This window comes from Metopolophium dirhodum, chromosome 1 (assembly GCF_019925205.1).
Source record: "Metopolophium dirhodum isolate CAU chromosome 1, ASM1992520v1, whole genome shotgun sequence".
NCBI classification, from domain to species: Eukaryota; Metazoa; Arthropoda; class Insecta; order Hemiptera; family Aphididae; genus Metopolophium; species Metopolophium dirhodum.
In genome coordinates this window covers 90,948,643-90,969,415 of record NC_083560.1, presented here as the reverse complement: position 1 = coordinate 90,969,415, position 20,773 = coordinate 90,948,643, and the positions used below count along the sequence as shown (strand labels likewise).

Here is a 20,773-nt window from a genome sequence, read left to right as displayed (position 1 = left end):
CATTGACGCTGGTGTCAATCTAACTCGTCAATTTTATTGATCGTCTAGGGGCCGCTTTATACTATGCCGCCGCCGCGTAGCCGTTGAGGTTGACCCTTGCCTGAACATCATTCATTCTGCAATTTGGTTTTGGTCACGAGTCACGACGCTTTAGCAGCCCTCCAAACAGTCAATATATATACAACTGAACACACAAATCGTAAGTACAATGTTGAATATAATTAAAACTATTAAAACTATTTTATGAATACTTTAGTATAATAATATGATATATTTAATATTTTACGTACCTTTATACACCGATTAAATTTTAAATAAATATAATGATTTTTAAAAGAATACAATTTTACGAAATACATTTTCTAAAAATTAAAATATTATATATATATATATTTCTTAAGCATTCAATAATTTTATTTTGTAGCTTCGAGATTCCTTCAATTTATGGCAAGTGTTGTATTTTAAATTTAATTTTCCTTGGTTAATTTAAATTCAAATTTATTACATTAATTGTAAATAGGGTAACTAAGTATATATAAAAAAAAAAAACAACAGTATAATAAAGAGTAATATAAACAATTTTTAATTTTAATGGGAACATTTTTTTTTTATTTAAGTTTACTCAATTAATTATTGTTTTATAAGTATAAAAAGTATATAAATATTGAAATATTTTGTCTCATTTATTATTTAAACTTTATGCCTATAGTTTAACTTATGTTTAGATGACCACATACATCTATAACTATGGCGGTTATGGTGGTGGCGGCAGCGGTCGTCGTGGTGGTGGCGGCAGAGGCGGTCGTGGTGCTGCGGGCGGCGGTAAAACTCCCAACAGGAATAGTAAGTATATATTATCATATAATACCAACTAATAGTTTTAGATTCTGAAAGAAGCGATAAATGTATTGATTTTACAATGATGTGTGTTTTCTTTTTTTTTTATTTTTTATTTTTGTGTCAGTCATCACCTTTTAGGACAGTAAAAGAGCTTGGATTTTCTTCCACAGTAATTTTTCTGATAGGAAAGTGAATCTAGTTGGTACTTTAAGGGGTCAAAAGTAAATATTTCCCAGTAGTTTTCAAAAGTGACGTGAAAAACAAAAGAAAAATTAAGGAAAAACGGGAATTTTTACGCAAAATCTGTTTTCGAGAAAATCGATTTTGGTTTTTGGTGTAACTCTAAAACAAATGACCGTAGGGACATGAAATTTTGACTGAATGTTTATATTACCATTTTCTATACACGATAACATTTTGAAAATATAACTTTTTGAGCTGTTTACGGACATTGTCAGTTTTCAATTTTTTTAGTATTTTTTTCTATAATTATCAATAAAATTTTATCTGGTGAGTAAAAAAGCTTGACAATTTAATAGAAGGCTCCTAAGTTATTGTTTCAAAGGCAGATGAAAAAAAATAAAAATCCTTAGTCACAGTTTTTATTTATAAGCATTTAAAGTTCAAAGTAGACAAAATACTGAAAAATCACGAAAATTAGCAAATTATTTTGAGTTGAGAATTCATAAAAATTTTTCTTTTTAAATCTAAGATTTGAAAATGTAATATAAGATTACTCATAAGTTTGTCTACCTTTATCAAAAAAAAAAATGTCTACAAGAAAATTAAATTAAATTTTTATGAGCGTCTGAAATTTATATTTTTACAACATTTTCGATTTCTCATGTAACAATTTTCTTATTTTATTGTAATTAAAAAACGAATGACTGTAGATACTTGAAAATTTCACTGAAAGTTTATATTAGCATTTTTTATACACGATAAAATTTTGAAAATATTTTGACTCTTTTTGAGCCTTTTACACAAGGACATATTATCAGTGTTTTTTAAATTTCCTATACACTTTAGTACGGTTGACATGATTTGCAGCTACTTTAATGTGTTTACATTTGGCATTTAGAATTATACTATTGTAATTTAAGAAATCACTAGACGTATAGTTACAATTTTCAATACATTTTATTATTGTACTATTCATTTCTGACCCATCACATAAATCAACATTGTTCATACTTTCAATACGTTTATGAAGAGATGAAGTTTTTCTATTGATAGCATTTGCAATTGATTTTTTTAAACTATTATCATTTTCTTTATTAAAGATGATATTGCAAATATTAATTACACAACTGTTAGAAACTGAGACATTTCCAAAATTTAAATTTGGATATTGAGTCTTAATATAATGAGCTACCTCATCCAATTTTTTTTCTAAACTCATTTTAAAGCTTATAAATAATTTTTTTTTGTGTCTGAATTACAAATGTATTCCCACTTTTATCTGCCTGAGCAAGACCTCTACGACTTTTTGCTGTCTGAGTTTACCCTCTTCGACTATTTCGTGTCGGAATTAACAACAATTCGTCGGCACTTTTTGCTGTCTGAGTTTACCCTCTTCGACTATTTCGTGCCGGAATTAACAACAATTCGTCGGCACTTTTTGCTGTCTGAGTTTACCCTCTTCGACTATTTCGTGTCGGAATTAACAACAATTCGTCGGCACTTTTTGCTGTCTGAGTTTACCCTCTTCGACTATTTCGTGTCGGAATTAACAACAATTCGTTGGCACTTTAAGCTGTCTGAGTTTACCTTCTTCGACAACTAATATTATAACTAAAACTACAACTACAACTATACTTAAAACTACTTTTTTTTTTGTTAACTACAACTACCACTGAAAATACTTTTTTTTGGATTTTTTTTTTCTACTTTTTTTTGGGTTTTTTTTTTCAACTACAACTAAAACTAAAACTACAATTTATTTTTATTTTTAATTAAAACTACGACTACCACTACTTTTTTTGGGTTATTTTCTTTTTTTTAAACTACAGCTAAAACTAAAAGAACTATTTTCTTTTAAACTACTGCAACTATTTTTTTTTTTTTTTTAGGGGGGGTGGGAGAACTCCGTTTTTTTTTTTTTATTACAACTATAGCTAAAACTAAAACTACCACTAATACTAACTACAACTATTATGTGAGTTGATGTGATGCTGCTGTAAATAAGGTAAGGCTGCTGTGCGGAAATCGTTTGGAAAAAGCAGGATCACAACACCTGAAAAATATAAAATAGATAGGTTTTAATTTTTAAAATTACAAAAATATATTATATTCAAAAATTATACACTCCTATTTTAATTCGCCATTGAGCTTGTGAATACTGTGACAATAGCAGACATAGTTATTACAATTAAAATAATTTAAGCATACAAATATTAAATAAAGTTGATTATTAATTATTACAAACAGATACAATAATGTCAAATATATTAAGTGTAGATCAGTATGCTATGATAATTAGTTCATATTTTCAAACAAACATAATCTAAGTTAATTTCATAATTTATTCATTCTAAAAAAATAACCACGTCTGTACTGACAAGTAACACTTTTTCAAACATATAAATAAGTATATAAATGTATTTATTTATTTATCAAGTAAAATTGAACTATTATGAAACCCCTCCCTCCATACTAAATTCCAGTCTACAACACTCGTCTGGTTAGGTTACTTTAGACTAGTTTGGTTGCATTATTAATTATAATTATTTTTTTTGATAATACATATTTTGAATTCTTTAGCACATATTTTTGTTGTATAAATACCTACTTTGGTTATATAAATACATAAAATCTGAGCCCTAGTAATTACCATTCCAAGTAATATGCTTTAATAATAACATTTTATAAAATGTGTTGCCTTGAACAATACAAATTTGATTTATGATTTTATAATCGTATGTATTAAATCTAAAATGTGAAAAGGATACAACAGTATTGTGTTTAATAACAGATTCAACGATGATTTCTTGTCATAGATCATAATTCAACGATGATTTCTTGTCATAGATCATAATGCTTTGACAGTAAATGTATGGATAAATGAATTATTCTTGTCATCAAATTAATTTTGTAACAGCATATGCATTTTAATCCGCTATTCATGCTGAAACTCAATTAAAACATATACATTTCTATAAGCTATAAAGTTACTCATCATATTTTACAGTATCCAATAATCATTTAAAAAGTAACTGTTATTAGTAATTATTCAATGAAATATTAATGTACAATGGATAAATGATCTTCATGTAGTATGCAAAAACATCTTGGTAATATAATACTTACTGATACATACAAAATTGTATAAAACTATTAAGGATGTGTTGTTTTTTGAGGAAAAACAATTTAAGAGGTATGTCTCCCATATTTCCCGTGGTTTAGGCCTCTTAATTTGTTTTGCACAGGGGTGCAAAATGTCTAAATGCGTCACTGTACATAGTTGAATAGTTCATAAGCATTACATTCTTATATTAAATTACAAATAAATGTATTAATACCATGCATTAATGTATTTACAATAAATATGGTTCTATAAACTGTGATGTAAACATACGACGGAAAAATCATAATACAGTAATTAGTGCCTCAGGTAACTACTCATCACATAATGAATAAAAGACTTACATTTCCAAACAATGGTTAAACTATTCAGTACAATAGACAGTAGTTTATACATACCTGTTTCCGCAAAAAGTGATGTTTTAAATAATTCAAGATAAATGACATGTTTAAACCCTTATTAGCTAATGTAAAGATAAACAGAACAATGTGTGTTAGATTGTATAGTCTTTAGAGGAATTTTGAATTTATAACCTAACTTTCCATTATTTTAAAATAACTTTTAAAACAATTTACAATTACTGTGTGACATAGGGCGACATATATTTGACGGTTTCGGTGCAATACTATGGCACCCCTGAACTTATATGAAATGCAACAAAACGTACAAGGTGTCTTATCACTTAGTCGTCCGAGAATTAGTCCCCTAGCTTTGGTCCCCCAACTTCACACACGTAGATATATTTCTTATATTGGTAGTAGAACTCATTAATAATATTAAATTTATATATATATATATATATATATACATATACCTATACCTAATTTATTTTTAATGTAGGTAATTTGTAAAAATTCAATAGGCACCTTATTGGTACGCATATGCTCAAAATAATATTAATATTAATTTATATTCGGTATCTGCATGTATAGGTAGGTAAATAAATATGAATTAAAAAATATACCTATTTTTAAATAAAAATATGTAATGAACAATAAGGCAGTGCCAAGTTATTTTTCTAAAATAATAATATGAAGTATATATAAGTACTATCTATACGATCTGCTCAGATAATCGGCGTCGAGCTGACGATGACCCTTCTATATAATATTAATAATATTATTATACAAGCAACTCGGGCCGTGATTGGTAGCGGGGGTGAACGCTGTTATTATATATATATATATATTTAAGCTCTATAATATTATAGTTATTATATTAAGTTAAATAACATACCTATAGTGAATACACCTATTATTGTGACGTTACACGGATCACAATGTCGACCGCGGGTCCAATAATGCGTAGATTGATCTGAAATTTTGAACGCTGTGACGGTCACGTGATGGTGGCTCGGACAGAACGGTACACAACTATATACGGAGTAGCACAGACTTTACGAACTTACGGTCACGTGGTGTCTCGGACAGAACGGTACACGACAACCAGTGATGGGCAAAAGTGACTAATTACTACCGACTTGGTCGGTAGTACCATATGACTAATTTACTTACTCGAACATTTTTATTATTCGACTTATTATTATTATTCGACTCATTTTTATTATTCGACTAATTATTATTATTCGATTTTTATTATTTAACTTATTATCGTTATTCAATTCGACTTTTTTTTATTATTCAACTGATTTTTATTGGACTGATTGCAAACTAGCATGAATTACTTTAATTCAACAATATAACAAAATTAATAATAATATAACAAGAAACATAAACATTACTAGGAAAAATAAATACAAATTTACAACTGTTTTAAATTTTTGTTTAAAAATATTAACATATCTAAATTTTTTGGATGTGTTCTATTTCTTTTTACTGACATGATTTCACCTGCTTTTGAAAAAATTCTCTCTGAAGGTACTGAGGTAGCAGAGATGTAACCTAACCTAACCTATGTAAACCTTTGTAGTGTGTGCGACGTGCGTCGTGGGTGTCATTATCGGTATTTTTGTTTTGACTAGTTTTAAATAGAATTACGACTACAATTTAAATTTCTTAGAATTTATTATCGATTTATCAGTTATTTTAGTCGAATAATTAGTTGACTAATTTCATTTATTCATATTAGTTGGTTGAAAAAAGTAGTCGAATAATTAGTCGACTAATTTCATTTATTCATATTAGTTGGTTGGAAAAAAATAGTCGACTAATCATTCGACTAATTTCTATGATTTGTATATAGCTGGTCGTGAAAATTATTAGTCGAATAATAGTCGGTAGTACGTGAGGAAAACCGACTAATAGTCGGTAGTATCAAATAGTCGTTTCTGCCCATCACTTACGACCTAACGGTTACGCGTTGTGGCTCGGATAGAACAGCACACGAAAATAAGTACGGGCTCGCGCAAAGGTCATGCGTTAAGACGGAAACGTACTGTCACTATACTGTTTGTGCTATTATAAGCATTTATAATATAATATTAATATACACAGAAAGCTCAAACTAGCACATCACGTGGTTTCGGGTGGCAAACAAGGATAATAACGTGGATGAGGACGCACAACAAAAGACACTTGTCCGTATACTGTATATAGAATATAGGACCGTAGCACATAAGCATAGACAAACATATAATACTATGCGCTATATATGAACTTCAGGATTAAAGCGGATTAAAGCTAGAGCCTAGAACGGCTAGAACGACGAAAACGACACTATTATGACAAGAGAAAGTAATGAGTATTGACTATTGCGTAATAAGTAATAACAAATTATATAATATAATATAATGACCGCGCGTCAAACTGTCAAAGTCGAAGTCGAACCGGGAACAAGAAACCGGCGGGGATAAATCGCAGGCTGACGAGTGACGACCGGCGCGCTAGAGCGGATAAGCGGAAGTTGCGTCTAGTTTCTAGACGATTCTACTCAGACTTCAGACTGCGCGGCGCGCGCATAGCGGCCGTGATGCCAAACTCAAGAATTGGCGGTCCGCGTTCAAACAATACAACTTATAAGTTTAGTAATAATTATTAATTATGATTACGAAGTATACTAGCTAGTATACACGAGCTACGACTAAAGTGATATACAGTAATATTATACACTGCAATACACAAGTACACAATAACACACCGTGCCCATGTATCAATAATAAGTTGTGTGTTGTGCTCTTGTGTGTATGCTTGCGCAGGAAACGATGATATAACAACCGCATCTATACCGACTATACCGGCGCCATTACCTATATGGGTAAATCATTATGATATTGTGGATATTTAATAGATGACCAACATATCCATATTAAATTTAGTCCAGAAGTAATCTTGTATGGATATCTATATGATATCTATCCGAAGTAACTTGTGGACTAGACGTGATATGGATATGTCAGTCATCCATTAAATAACCACTGGACTACATGTGCTAGTTATATTCAGTAGCTTATTGTTACATTTATTTTATTATCAGCATACTTTTGTAAATAATATAAATAATAACAAAATATGATGTTACAAAACTTGTTTAGTTTTACATTTTAAAAAAATCGTTTTTTACATACTATAATATTTAGAATATATCAATAATAATATTTATAATATTTACGATACAAAATAGGTATTTATATTAACTAACCTGTGTCATTCACTTCTTTAGCAATACTTTCCAAAGCTAGTTGGGTTGACTCACGTTTGCTATATTCATTTAAATTTTAATGTACAAACATGGATGTTTTTCTACTGCTTCAACTAATAGTGTATTAAAGACAGGATCTTCTTTTTTCGGCATTTTTAATTAACTACAGAATATGTTGAACAAAAAATATATGAATAATATACAAATAAGTATAAGTTTAATTTAAAGTATATTTCTGTTGTATTGATTGGTTTAAAATAAAAGTTCCTACCTACTTACTTTCTTTCAGTACGTGGAAAAATTCGAAAAAAAATCTTGTTTTTTAAACTAGTACTATTATTTTAAGTTTGTAAATATTGAATAGTAAATAAGCTTATAAATCAAATTATATAATAGAGCATTTACTGAGTAAAACTAAACATGTATGACTGAGTAAAACGTGCATGACTGTGTGAAAATGGTCATGAAACTGAAACAATGAAACCAGAATAACAAATTTCGTGTTATAAATTTCGTAAACTATAAATAAAAATAGTTGGATGAAACTTGGTGTGTGCTTCCTATACAAATATATCGGCTAGTTTCATGCAATTATAGTTTCATGTTTCATGTTTATAATTTCTCTGGTGTGCGGCCCTTAGGGAATTATGGTTATAATGTCGATAGTTATACAGTATAAATTAAAATAAATAAGCAGACACCATAATATAAATAATAGCCCGGGTCTGTATGTATGTATTTGAGTCAGTATTGTGAGCATTTACGAGTTATCGCATGTAAATACAATAGGACAGATGTGTACTATAGGAAGGTAGCCGGTAGGACAGTCGGGTACCTATTCCAGACAGTCCAAACTCCAAACTTCAATGATTATGAATGTCGCTAATAAAGTAGCTATAAAAAAGTTAGCATGCCCTAGTATGTGTTTGATTATATCGTAGTACCAAAAAACCTGATTTATAAAATAATATGGCAAACGAAATTTTAGTTATCCCTTAATTTTTACCTATCCTACACTTATGTGCATAATAATTAAATACCGAGCCTAAGTTTTATTTTAGTTCTTATTGTTTACTAACCTACACAAATGTGTAAGTTAGATTCAAAATATTGTATTATTTTTATGAAATATGATACGGGTTTCGTTCCTACACAACACGGTTGTGTATGTTACCGATAACCAATCAGAATAATTCCACAATTTTCTATTTATAATTTAGTACATATTTTTTTTTTTTTAATTTCTCATTTATACAGTCCAAATATAGTCAATTTCCGATGGTTATAAATAACTCGTATTTAACATATCTTATCGTAATACATATAGACTTAAATTAAAATCTTACGAGGTTTTTAATTTATTTATTAGACATTAGTTGTTGTTCACCATTCACGCGAAATAACGTCGTATCGTTGACCTACACATTAGTGCGTGTTCGGCTTATGTGTTAAGTAGGTGTCATAATAATTTTAAATATTTTTTGATTTTATTGAATTTTAATTTAAATATTAACTATGCGTCGTGCGAAGTTAAGTACAAGTTTTATTGAACTGATGGCTACATTAAGTGATTCAGATTTTGAATGTGAGAGTGGAGATGATTCAGATGCTGATCGTACTTGGAAGCCCAAAACTTCACAAAATGTTGGAGAATCTGATTTTTCAGATTCAGATGGAGATTGTGATCAAAGTATACATAATGGTAATGTACCAATTATTATTCCTAATCAAATTGAAATACCAATTATGTCGGTCCCTGAACATGCAATAGGCGATTCTCTTGTACAAAATGTAGTAGAAGTAAACATTGGTTGGTCACAAAAACCATTTACTGGAACACTGTTGCCAGGATATAATACATATGGACCTCACTTACCAATTAATATTCCCTCACCTCTGGCTTATGTTCAAAAATATCTATCAAATCAACATTTTGAAAACGCTGTATTATACACCAATATGTACGCTTTAAATAAAATGGGTAAAGAACTTAAAACAACAGCTGACGAAATTAAAATATTATACGGCGTTCATGCAATGATTAGCATAATAAAGTACCCACGACTTCGTATGTACTGGAATAGAAGTTATGGTTTGATTTGTATTTCTCAAGCTATAACTAGGGACAGATTTTTAATTTTACGTACTTGTCTACACTATGTTGATATAAATAACCGTCCAACCGATAATAATAGTAAACTTTGGAAAATTCAACCAATTGTCGACCAAGTTCGTAACGCTTGTAGGAGTATATCACGTTCGATTGGCTGTTATTCAATCGACGAGCAGATGATACCTTTTACAGGTCGATGTCCCAACAGGCAGTACGTAAAAAATAAACCCCGACCTACAGGTTTAAAAAATTTTGTTATTACAACGTCCAAAGGCAAAGTTTTAGATTTTGAAATATATCAATGTGCCGAAACACCGTTTCAAGATAAAACGTTGGGACTAGGACCTGCGGTTGTCATTCATTTATCTCAAACTATCCCCGAAGGATCAGTTTTATTTTTTGATCGATATTTTACTACAGTGCCGTTAATGGATCGATTGATAAGCAAAAAAATAATGGCTACAGGTACAATAATGTCAAATCGGCTTAAAAATGTTAATTTTAGTCAGGACAAAAAATTTGAAAGAGGTGCCTGGGAAGAGTTCACTAGAGGTGATAACAAAATTACAGCAGTTAAATGGAAAGATAGCAAATGTGTTACTTTACTATCTACTATAGCAGGAGTAGAGCCACATGTTACGGTAAAGAGGTGGAGTAAGACAGAAAGCAAAGAAATTGAAGTTCCTTGTCCAGCTATTGTAAAATCATATAATCAATATATGAGTGGAGTTGACGTATGTGATCAACAGATTGAATGTTATCGAACATGGGTAAAAACTAAAAAGTGGACCCTAAAAGTGGCATTACATTTTATCGATTTAACTATAGTGAACGCGTGGATGGAGTACCGTGAAGATGCTGAAAAAATGCGACTACCTAAAAAAGAAATCTTGGACCTTATGAACTTTAAAATGTCTGTTGCTCAAGAATGGCTATCTACAACTGTAAAAAAACGTTCATTACCTGAAGAATCCAGTTCGTCAGATACTGAAGAAGTTCCTCAAAAACTATATAGGCCACAAAATTATAGAGCTCCAGTTCCACCAACAACAAAGGTAAAAGACGGATTTGAACATTGGCCCGAAGTAAGTAAATTATCAACGGCTAGGAACTGCAGGATGAAGAATTGCAAAAGTAGAACGAGGGTAATATGTACAAAATGTAATATTTATTTATGCCTTACAGCAAAAAACAACTGCTTTACTAGTTTTCATAAAAATAAATAAAATATAGTCATATTTAATAGATTTTTTAAACTAAAAATTAACTCAGTATAGGTACTTACTGTTTTTATAAGTTTTAAAATTAAAAGTTAAATAATTATGTTAAAGTCGAGATGACTTATTTTTTTTTTGGTTTTTATTTTATAAAAAAAATTCAAATTGTAATAATCATTTAAGAAATAAAAGTATGGTTATATTGGTGTATAAAAATATATTATTTTATTTATTGATACCTAACCTACACAAATGTGTTGGTATGTTTTCTGCTAACCTAATCAACAAATAATATTTTTAATAATGGTTTACAAGCCTACAATACTATAATGATGTGTATATAATATATTTAAGTGTTATAAGCACTTGGTATATCTCAGGTTTTTATGACAATATTGATTTACCTACACAAATGTGTAGGTCAGTACCAAAGTTATATTATTGTACAAATAATTTAAGGCTATTAAGTGTATTGCATTATCATACACAAATGTGTAAGTTAGAGCTGAGAGGGATATTATGAAAAAAAGTCCGGGAAAAAAATCATTAAAATATATATTATTTACTAAATAAAAATCAAAACTTTTAATTATAATTAGTTCGTAATTAATTATTAAACAAAAATGTTTTATACTTAAATAGTAATTTTTCAAATAATATATTTTAATCGCTCTATATACTCAAATTTACTTACTGTAATACATGTGATAATATTTTCTTATAATATTTTTTGTCAATTTTTTACGAACTAATTTTTATATAATAATTGAATACACAAGTCATTTTAAAATAATATCTATGAATTATGATAATGATTGATGCATAATTAATAATTATGTTTAGGTATACCTAAATAAAAATTATTTGAATAAACGTGCAGGCACATACGTTAATTATTGTATCTGTAGTAGTCAGAGGTTTGAATTTGTCATTTAACAATTGCATTTCTGCAAACGCAAACCATTTTGAATGGTATATTTCATTAGTTCCAGCTCCAGAATGACCATTAGTTCCTCCGCGTTGCCTCTCTCTCCGGTATGACGCAAACAAACTATCCATTTTTTTCCTGGTTTGATTGATATCTTTTCCCATCTCATTTGCAATTTCTTGCCAAAAATCAATTTTTTTTTTTGTCATTTTGTACATAGAATTGCACGGATCCCATAAAATAGGACGCGATTTATATAACTGATTAATGTTATGCATTCATCATCAGAAAAATCCATGATTGAAAATCGTATTTAAAATTTTCAATAAAAAAACTAGTACAAAATATTTATTTGCATGCGAACATCTAATTAATCTAAAACATTATATTTAATTATTGTTGTATGATAAACAAAAAAAAAAAAAAATAAATAAATTACCACAATTTTGTTTGTATATAAGAATATGATTCAACTATTTTGAAGTAATACTTATTTTTACATTCACTTTTTATAAAAATAAATATAATATATTACAAAGTATTTTTACCTGAAGGTTTATTTGGCATATTATAATGTACTTCTCCGTTATCAGTATCATCAGATGTCGAATCTAAAAACAAAATAATTTTAATGCTAGCCAGTGTATCACAATATACAATTACATGAGCAATGATATGAAAATAATGTTTTTAATAAAATCAAAACATGAAAATTTGTAATACATTATTATGCGTAACACTGCAGATACTCATGAGTGGAGTCCCACAGGCAAACATCTTTTTTATTTGAAAAAATGTTCTTAAATGTTCTTTGTTTTTTCACTTTCATCAACATTGTCAGATAAGTTTGATGTATTTTTTTTTTTTGCTCTATTTCTAGCATCAAGATAATTGTCAATAAATATTTAATATAAACAAAAACCTTGTTAATAATTAATTTTATTGTTTAATTGTAAAAACTTTAAAAACTTGTTTTTGTGTTTTAGGTTCAGCCACTTATTGGTAGTCTTATCACTAAACACTCGAGTTCAAATCAAACAGACTGTATGTTCGCTACCATGTTTAAAAACACAGCTTCCAAAGATTTGACTAAAAGATTTTCTATGGAAAGTGTGTCTGAGAAAAATACTAATGAAATACCGGTGAATGTATCTCAAATAGCAAGTCTACTTGATCCTAGGTACAAACATTTAAAATTTGAACACTCGGAAAAAATTAAATACTGTATTCAGTCAATTGTTCATTCAGAAATATTATCTGTAAATCACATTTCGACAACTGTATGTGGCAATGCTCAAATTGCAAAATAAACTATATTAGACGAGCTAATGGGCCAATTCTCTGATGATGACGAGGACGAATTTACTCGTTATTTGTCAGAGCCTCAAATAAATCACAACGAGGACCCATGTTTATGGTGGAAAGCCCGGGAAAATGTATATCCTAAAATATCAGTATTGGCAAAAAATATCTTATGCATTCCTGCTTCATCAGCATCGTCCGAACGTGTATTTTCTACAGCAGGTAATATAATTACACCCAAGCGAAACCGAATGACGCCGTATCATTTGTCAGCATTGGTATTTTTGAAAAACAACTATTAAGACATAATTAACAACTTATTATTTTCATTGTTACTATTATAAATTATTATTTTTGTAATTAAGTATATATTTGCATTATTACTTTTACTTTTTTGTTAGTTAAACAAAGTATATTTAGATATTATTTATTGTGTCTTTTTGAATAAATTATTCTGATACTTATAAATGTTTTTACTAATTTCATGTATAAATTGAGTTTAGGTCGTAATATCTACATGTTATTGCGATGTTGATAATTGTTGTTGTTGTTGTTATATTTTTGCTTTAAAAGTTTTCCTATAAATATATTAATTCATTACAAAAAAAATGTGTATTAATCAAGGCTTTAATATAAGGAATCCATTAAAAATATTAATTCAATGTTTCAAAATCCGAAATCCGGATTTTCGAACTTCGGTAAATCCGGATTTTTCCCAACACTAATAATCAGTGACCGCAGTTGCACTTGATTCATGGGGAAGGCGTTCGAGGAATTTTGTTGACTACGAAACATATAACACACGCTTATTTAGACGAGCCACCCATAGGCTAATGGACAAGTAAAGAGGGCCAACCGAACCATTGTACCATTACTCAGTATTTTGTCCACTGACCAACAAAGTTGGGACGATAAAGTTGGAGAATTGGAAACACACATCAATTCCGCCGTTAATAAAACTAGTACAAAGACACCATTAGAAGCTCTGCATGGCTATCGACCTCGGTACACAGGTGATGCACTGTCCAGCTTCAGCCGCACCCGAAGCAAGCGGACAAACCAGAGTGAAGCGCAGAAACAGGTGAATGATGCAGTTGCTGACGGGCAGGTGCGAATGGAAGAGCACTACGAAAAGCGTCACCATGAAGGCAGAAAAAAACCACTCGCTAACAATTACATTACAATTGCATTTTTATTTGCAAAAAGAGTGTTGAGGATATAACATTAGTAAAAAAACATATTAAGAAGCTTTCCAGCTATGAAATCCACTACTGTCGGAAGGAGACGGCTAAAAAATATTTACTTCCTTACTTCACACTACAATGTCCATATGACGATTATGTAAAATCTGTTTAAAAACCAGTAAGTAGTCTATGAGAATTTTAAAGATAAAAAACACTAAAAATATACGTGTGGTTAATGTGATAGAATTAAAATGCAACTTTCAAATCATTTGAATAAAGAAAACAAAATAAGCTTGTAACTGAAAAAAAGAACATCAATATAGCGCAGAAGAGGTTTATAATTCAAAAAGAATTGATGCATCAACTGCTTTAACAAATACACTTGTGTTAGCCTTTGATCTCCAGCAATGCTTCCTAACTCCATCTTTAGAGTCATCAGTTGTATTTTATAAGCGATAGCTCTGGACTTACAATTTGAAAATTGATATTATTATTTCTTCTAATGCATCCCGTTACATTTGGAGTAAGCCCATAGCTAAAAGAGGGGCTAATGATATAGGTTCCTGTTTATATGATTATCTATGTAAGCTTTCAGATGAAATAAATCATGTATAACTAGTCATTTCTGGAGGTCATAACAAAAACAGCATTATTATGATAATGTGTATTTGGTTTCTAGAGAAACATGATTCTATTATTCTTTTATTTTATTAGAAGTATTAATTATATAATTTAATGCCTATTACATTATTTCATAGAATTCCGTAGCTGCATTACTCTGTTACCAATATAAAAAAACAAAGTCAACCAACTTTTGCAGAAATAAATGATATTTTCAATAAGCATAATCGTTCTACCCAAGTTGCTGACAAAATAAAAATTCTTTAGGCATGTATCTCAAAACACCAAATGTTACTCGGTGGAATTCTGTATATGACAGTATAAAAATTTTTCTTAACTGTTATAGGTCAAGTACTTCTAAATTTAATACTATGTGTGATGAAATTAGTCTTCAAAAATAAAAAGAGCGATTCTGATTTTATCGAAGAGTACTGTATAATACTGTACAACTATTGGGCTACTAGCTAATTCCTTTAATATCCTTCAAGTATGATTCAAAATAAGAATAATTTTAAAAACTTGAATTTATCACCAATTATTATTATTTTCTCGGCATAATAATTGTAATAGTTTCCAATATTTAATATACATATAATTTAGTTTTTCAAGGTGTACATAATATTATGTTAATATTATTGCCCACTATAACGAAACTAATGTCGAAATTTGAAAACTCAAAAACAGTCACATGTGTTATTGTAAGCATTTAATAACTTCTCTCCATGAAGGAGTAATAAAAGATTTGGAGAACTTTTAAATGATGAATTCCTCATAATTGCAGCGAGATCACGTCCAATTTTTTTAAACGGCTTGGATAGCTAATGAATACAAGAACAATACTGCAGTCACTCTTTTGCGAGACGCTGTTATGTTGACTCATACAAATATGCCATTAGGTGGACGTTTAAACAGTCCCATAAGTGAACATGATTATGTTGATAGTGAAAGTGATGAAAATGCTAACTCATCATTTTATTTTCTTGGACACAAAAAAACCTGAAAACATTGCTGGCGAAATGGAATGGGCGACTTCTTAAAGAGACGGAAATCCAACAAAGAAATTGGACACTCTTAATTTTACTCCTACACTGATGAAAGTATAATACTCCACTGCCATTTAGTGCTCCAGTTGAGCGAGTATTTTGTGTTGGAGCAATTTTATCAAAAAAAAGAAGAAAAATGAGCCATAAACACTTTGAAAAACGGCGACCGGTGAAAATATCTTCGAAATAATATCTTTAGTCAAAATATTTTCTAATTTATATTCATGTAATTAATTAATCTCTATATACTCAAATATACGTCGGAAGACCTCCAGCGGTATGTTTTGTGCATCCGAACTTCCATATTATTGTTTTTGAAAAACTTTAGTTGTATTGTTTTCTCTAAGCTCACTAAATTTATAACTGTTAATCGCAACACACTTTTTTCCACATCGGTTTTAAAAATCGATTTTTTTACATTTAAAATGGATAATTTAATATTTTTCTAATATGAAATTTCCATGCTATATGTATTTGAAGAAATGTATAACATTACATACCAGTTTTTTCTCATTCTCTAATTCAGATGCATAGTGATATTGTTAATATTTTATTAAGGAATATCGATGTCAGGATCTCTGAAGTTAAAACACAATTATTATTTAAGAGTTACACTTTTATTGAACGTTACAATACAATAGTAAATAATAGTTAAACGGTCGAACGGCAGTCGTCGGAAACCGGACGTCGGTGGCAAAACGTCGCACACCGCGGTTCGCGCAAAACAGGACGAGGCAGTCGTGGCCGAGCACGGTCGAGCGGCCGGCGCGAGTCAGTGCTGCCACGGTGGCGCTAACATTCGACCGTCCTGACCGCTGGACCGTCCCCGGGCCAGACACCTCGTTAACATGAATATAAATATACATATAAAAAAGAAACGAATATAAACTGAAATGTTACTCTTTTTTTTTTTTTTTTTTTTTTTAACCTGTTGTGGAGTTTGTCGAGTCCTCGTACTGCGCTTGGGACCATTATCGTCCTGGCTTGACGAACTTATCATGGTCTGCTCGGCTCTTCCTTCCCCGTTGTTGTCTGCGAGGATTTCGTCGTTTTTAGGTAGGTTGGCAGTACCATCGATGTCTTCATCACTGTCGTAGCTGAGGTCGTCGTTCTTGCCCTCATCACTGTCGTCGTGCCCTTCGTTCAGAACCTTCCACGATTTGAGCTGCGAGACATGTGCCGTCGTGGCGTACACTTCGTGCCTGTCTGTTGCGAGTTCGGCAACGCGATATGTGTCGCCTGGCAGTACCTCCATAACCTGAAGGGGTTTTACGCGGTATTTGGATTGAAGTTTTGCGGATATATGCGGAACTGGTGGTTTTATCATAACCACTATTTCACCAACTTCGTACCTTACGCCCTCATACCTCTTGCGGTCGTGGGAAATCTTCATTGCCCGTTGGGCGTTGATAATGTTTCGTCGTGCCTCCGTCTGAATTTCCTGTGGGTCCCGCCAGTTATTTCGAATGAGGCTCAGCGTAGGTAGTATTCCCTTGTGAAAACGAGGTAGGTAACCGTGCAACGTCTCGTACGGTGTTTTGTCGTTGACTTATTCGGTGCCGTGTTCAACATATTCTCGACGTACCTACCGTAGTTGCGTGTCCCAATTATTGTGGTCGGTGGTCGTGACACTAAGTAACGATACAATTGTACGATAGGCCCTCTCTACTTGCCTGTTAGCCTGCGGGTAACGTGTGGAGTTCAGTGTATGACGTATTTCTCGATCGCTACAAAATTTTCCGAACGCGTTGGCCGTAAAACACGTACCTCGATCTGTAATTATTCGATCCGGTATCCCTCGTTCGGAACAGAACTTGTCTAAGACGCGTACTACTGCGGCGGCCAGTGGCGTATTTTGGGTGATTTATCGAGGGGTGTCCAACGTTTATTGAACCTCACAAACAACATTTTTAGAATTATTAACTGATGTAAAAAACACATTGAACAAATTACTTTTTAACATATTACTATGTTAGGAATTAACGGTCTTATAATTAAGACTCATGTAAATGGTAGACAAGTTGTAGGTTATAACTTAATACTGCAGATTACTAATATTTATTTAAAAAATTACCTTAAAATATTAACAGTTTTTAAACTAAATTAAATCTATAGACCTATAGTAAAAAATCTAAGCGCCTCTTCTTTAAACTTAGTTGGTCGATCACTTCATCGACATCAATTCCAACTTCTCTGTGGATAGCTAGCATAGCTAAACCATTCAACCGCCCCTATATTAAAAAAAAAAAAAAACTTAAAAACTCATAATTATAAAAGAATAAATTAACCAATGTTGATTTACTTGTGACATTGTGTTTTGCAAGTATGTTTTTATTCTTTTCAAGTTTGAAAACGACCTCTCGCTAGATGCAGTTGATACTGGTAAAGTTGCAAAAATCTGTAGCAGTTTAAATACACTTGGATAAACTTGTCTATTGCATAAAACTATTGCTTCCATGGCATTTCTTGGTATATTTGATGATCTAATATTTTCTAAACGTCTTTGCCATAATTTGAACTCAGCCAATAACACAGATTCTTCACATTCATTTAAGTCAACCATGTACTTTTGTGCCAGGCGTAAGAAGTGAGCTTCATTTTCGTCTGTTGAAATTAATGATTTGAAGTCCAATAATAACATTTTTTGATTCACAACCCTTGAATTTAGTTGATCTATAAATTTATCTAAGTAAGGAATAAAAAAAGCAACTCGAAAATATGATTCTGGCGAATTTGTCTCAATATTTACTCTTTTCGTTTGTCTTCCTGTAATACGTGGTATGGAATTATTTATATCTAGTTTATTTGCTAAGGTCAATGCATTTTCAAAAATTTTGTGAAATTCAGACTCAGCATTCGATCTTATAGATTTAAGTTCTTTTATTGTATCTTCCGCTAAATCCATAGCTTCACCTAGATCAATATTTATTCTTTGAAGTTGTTTTAAAAGAGGTAGTCCATAACTAAATACTTTATTCACAATAAGTAAGCAAATTATAAAATCTCCCTTCAGTATTGATGTTCGTAAATTGCTTGCTTGTGATGATGTTTCAGTGTCATTTCACTTCGAAATTATAAATAACGATTCAATTACGTACTCGAAAAGCTCAAGAAAATCATTCACAGCATAAAAACGTTCAACCCATCTAGTTGCACATAATCTTTTTAATGTTTTTTTTTGTAATACATTCTTGACTTTCTTCGATTTCATTTTTTAACACGTCTTTCCGCTTCGGGTAAATGAAAAAATCTCGAACTTTAGATATTTTTCCTAAACAATTTCGTATTTCTTGTATAGAACATCAATAAGAAACAGCAAGGTTTAAAACATGAGCAGCACAATGAACATACGTCGCAAGTGGGTAACTTTGGCGAATAATAGCTTGAAATCCGTTAAATTGACCAGACATAGATGCACATCCATCGTAACCCTGCCTTCTTAGGTATTTTGTTTCTATATCGAATGAATGTAAATTTTTTATAATATATCGACTAAACCTTTTCCAGTAGTATCTGTCGTAGGCACAAACTGAAGAAATTCTTCCTTAATAATCATATTTTCAACATCTAAATAGCGTGCACATAAAGATACTTGTTCGATTCCACTAATGTCGGCTGTATCATCAGCAAGTATTGTAAAACATCTTTGGGAATTTATGTTTGTTACAATTTTATTTAAAATAATTTTATTGCAGGATTCAATGATTTCATTTTGAAGTGTTGCACCTGTATATTTTATTGTTCCTTCAGCTTCCAAAAATGATTTCAAATGGTCATCTCCTTGCGCTCTATATCTTAATATTTCTCTAAAATTCCCCTGGTTTTGGATTAACTTGTCATTTTCTTGTTCAACAATAAGTTTCTTGGAATCTCGATGTCCTCTGAGCGGAATATTTTGTTTACCACATAAAATTACTGTTTGAATTATTGGAGACATGTTTTTTCGATTTTTTCTAATTTGTTAAGCTTTTCCAGTTTCTATTTTGCACGTTATAGACTTCCCAGGATGTTTTATAACATCAATAAAATGATCTGAACTTAACACACACGTTTTATGATAACCCTTGTTAGAATGTTCTTTGAAATCAACTATTGCATTTCTCCAATTATCATATTTTTTTTTTACTAATGCACCTAAGTTTTGTCCGTTATTTTCATTAGATTTAGAAAAAGCTACACAGATTCGACAAAATGCACCATTTTCTTTTATCGAGTATACCAACCAAGGGAATCTTAATAGCCATGAATACTGGAACTTTAAATATTTTGGTTTATTTTGAACTGTATATAGTTTTGGTGGGAATTTGTAAGATATATCTGGCATTCTAATTCTTGTCATGACAATCAAGATATCTTCATTCGATAACATACGGTTAGTATAAAACCCAATATCATAATTATTACTGTAGTTTATGTCTTCAATAACTTTAGAAACATTAATTGAATCATTTGTATCGAAGCTTAAAGTACGACAAATTTTGACAGAGTCAATCGAGTTTACTGGCGAGGATGCCCGTTTATTTGTAGAAGTATCGTTGTTATATTGTGTTGAATTCAATTCTGAGGTAGAAGGCGGCGAAGGTTTTAACTTAAAAAAGGAAGAAATTGATACTTGTTTTTTTTG

At 30.8% G+C, this 20,773-nt stretch overlaps 1 protein-coding gene and 1 pseudogene across 1 annotated transcript; both read right to left on the bottom strand.

Moving 5' to 3' along the window:
• Positions 1-7,894, bottom strand: part of LOC132945093 (uncharacterized) — a 32,875-nt pseudogene extending 24,981 nt beyond the window's left edge.
• An 11,733-nt stretch (positions 7,895-19,627) lies between these two features.
• On the bottom strand, positions 19,628-20,086 carry LOC132945084 (52 kDa repressor of the inhibitor of the protein kinase-like). Its single transcript, XM_061014713.1, has one exon. The coding sequence runs from the start codon at positions 20,084-20,086 to the stop codon at positions 19,628-19,630; it is 459 nt and encodes a 152-aa protein (XP_060870696.1).
• Positions 20,087-20,773: the final 687 nt, after the last annotated feature.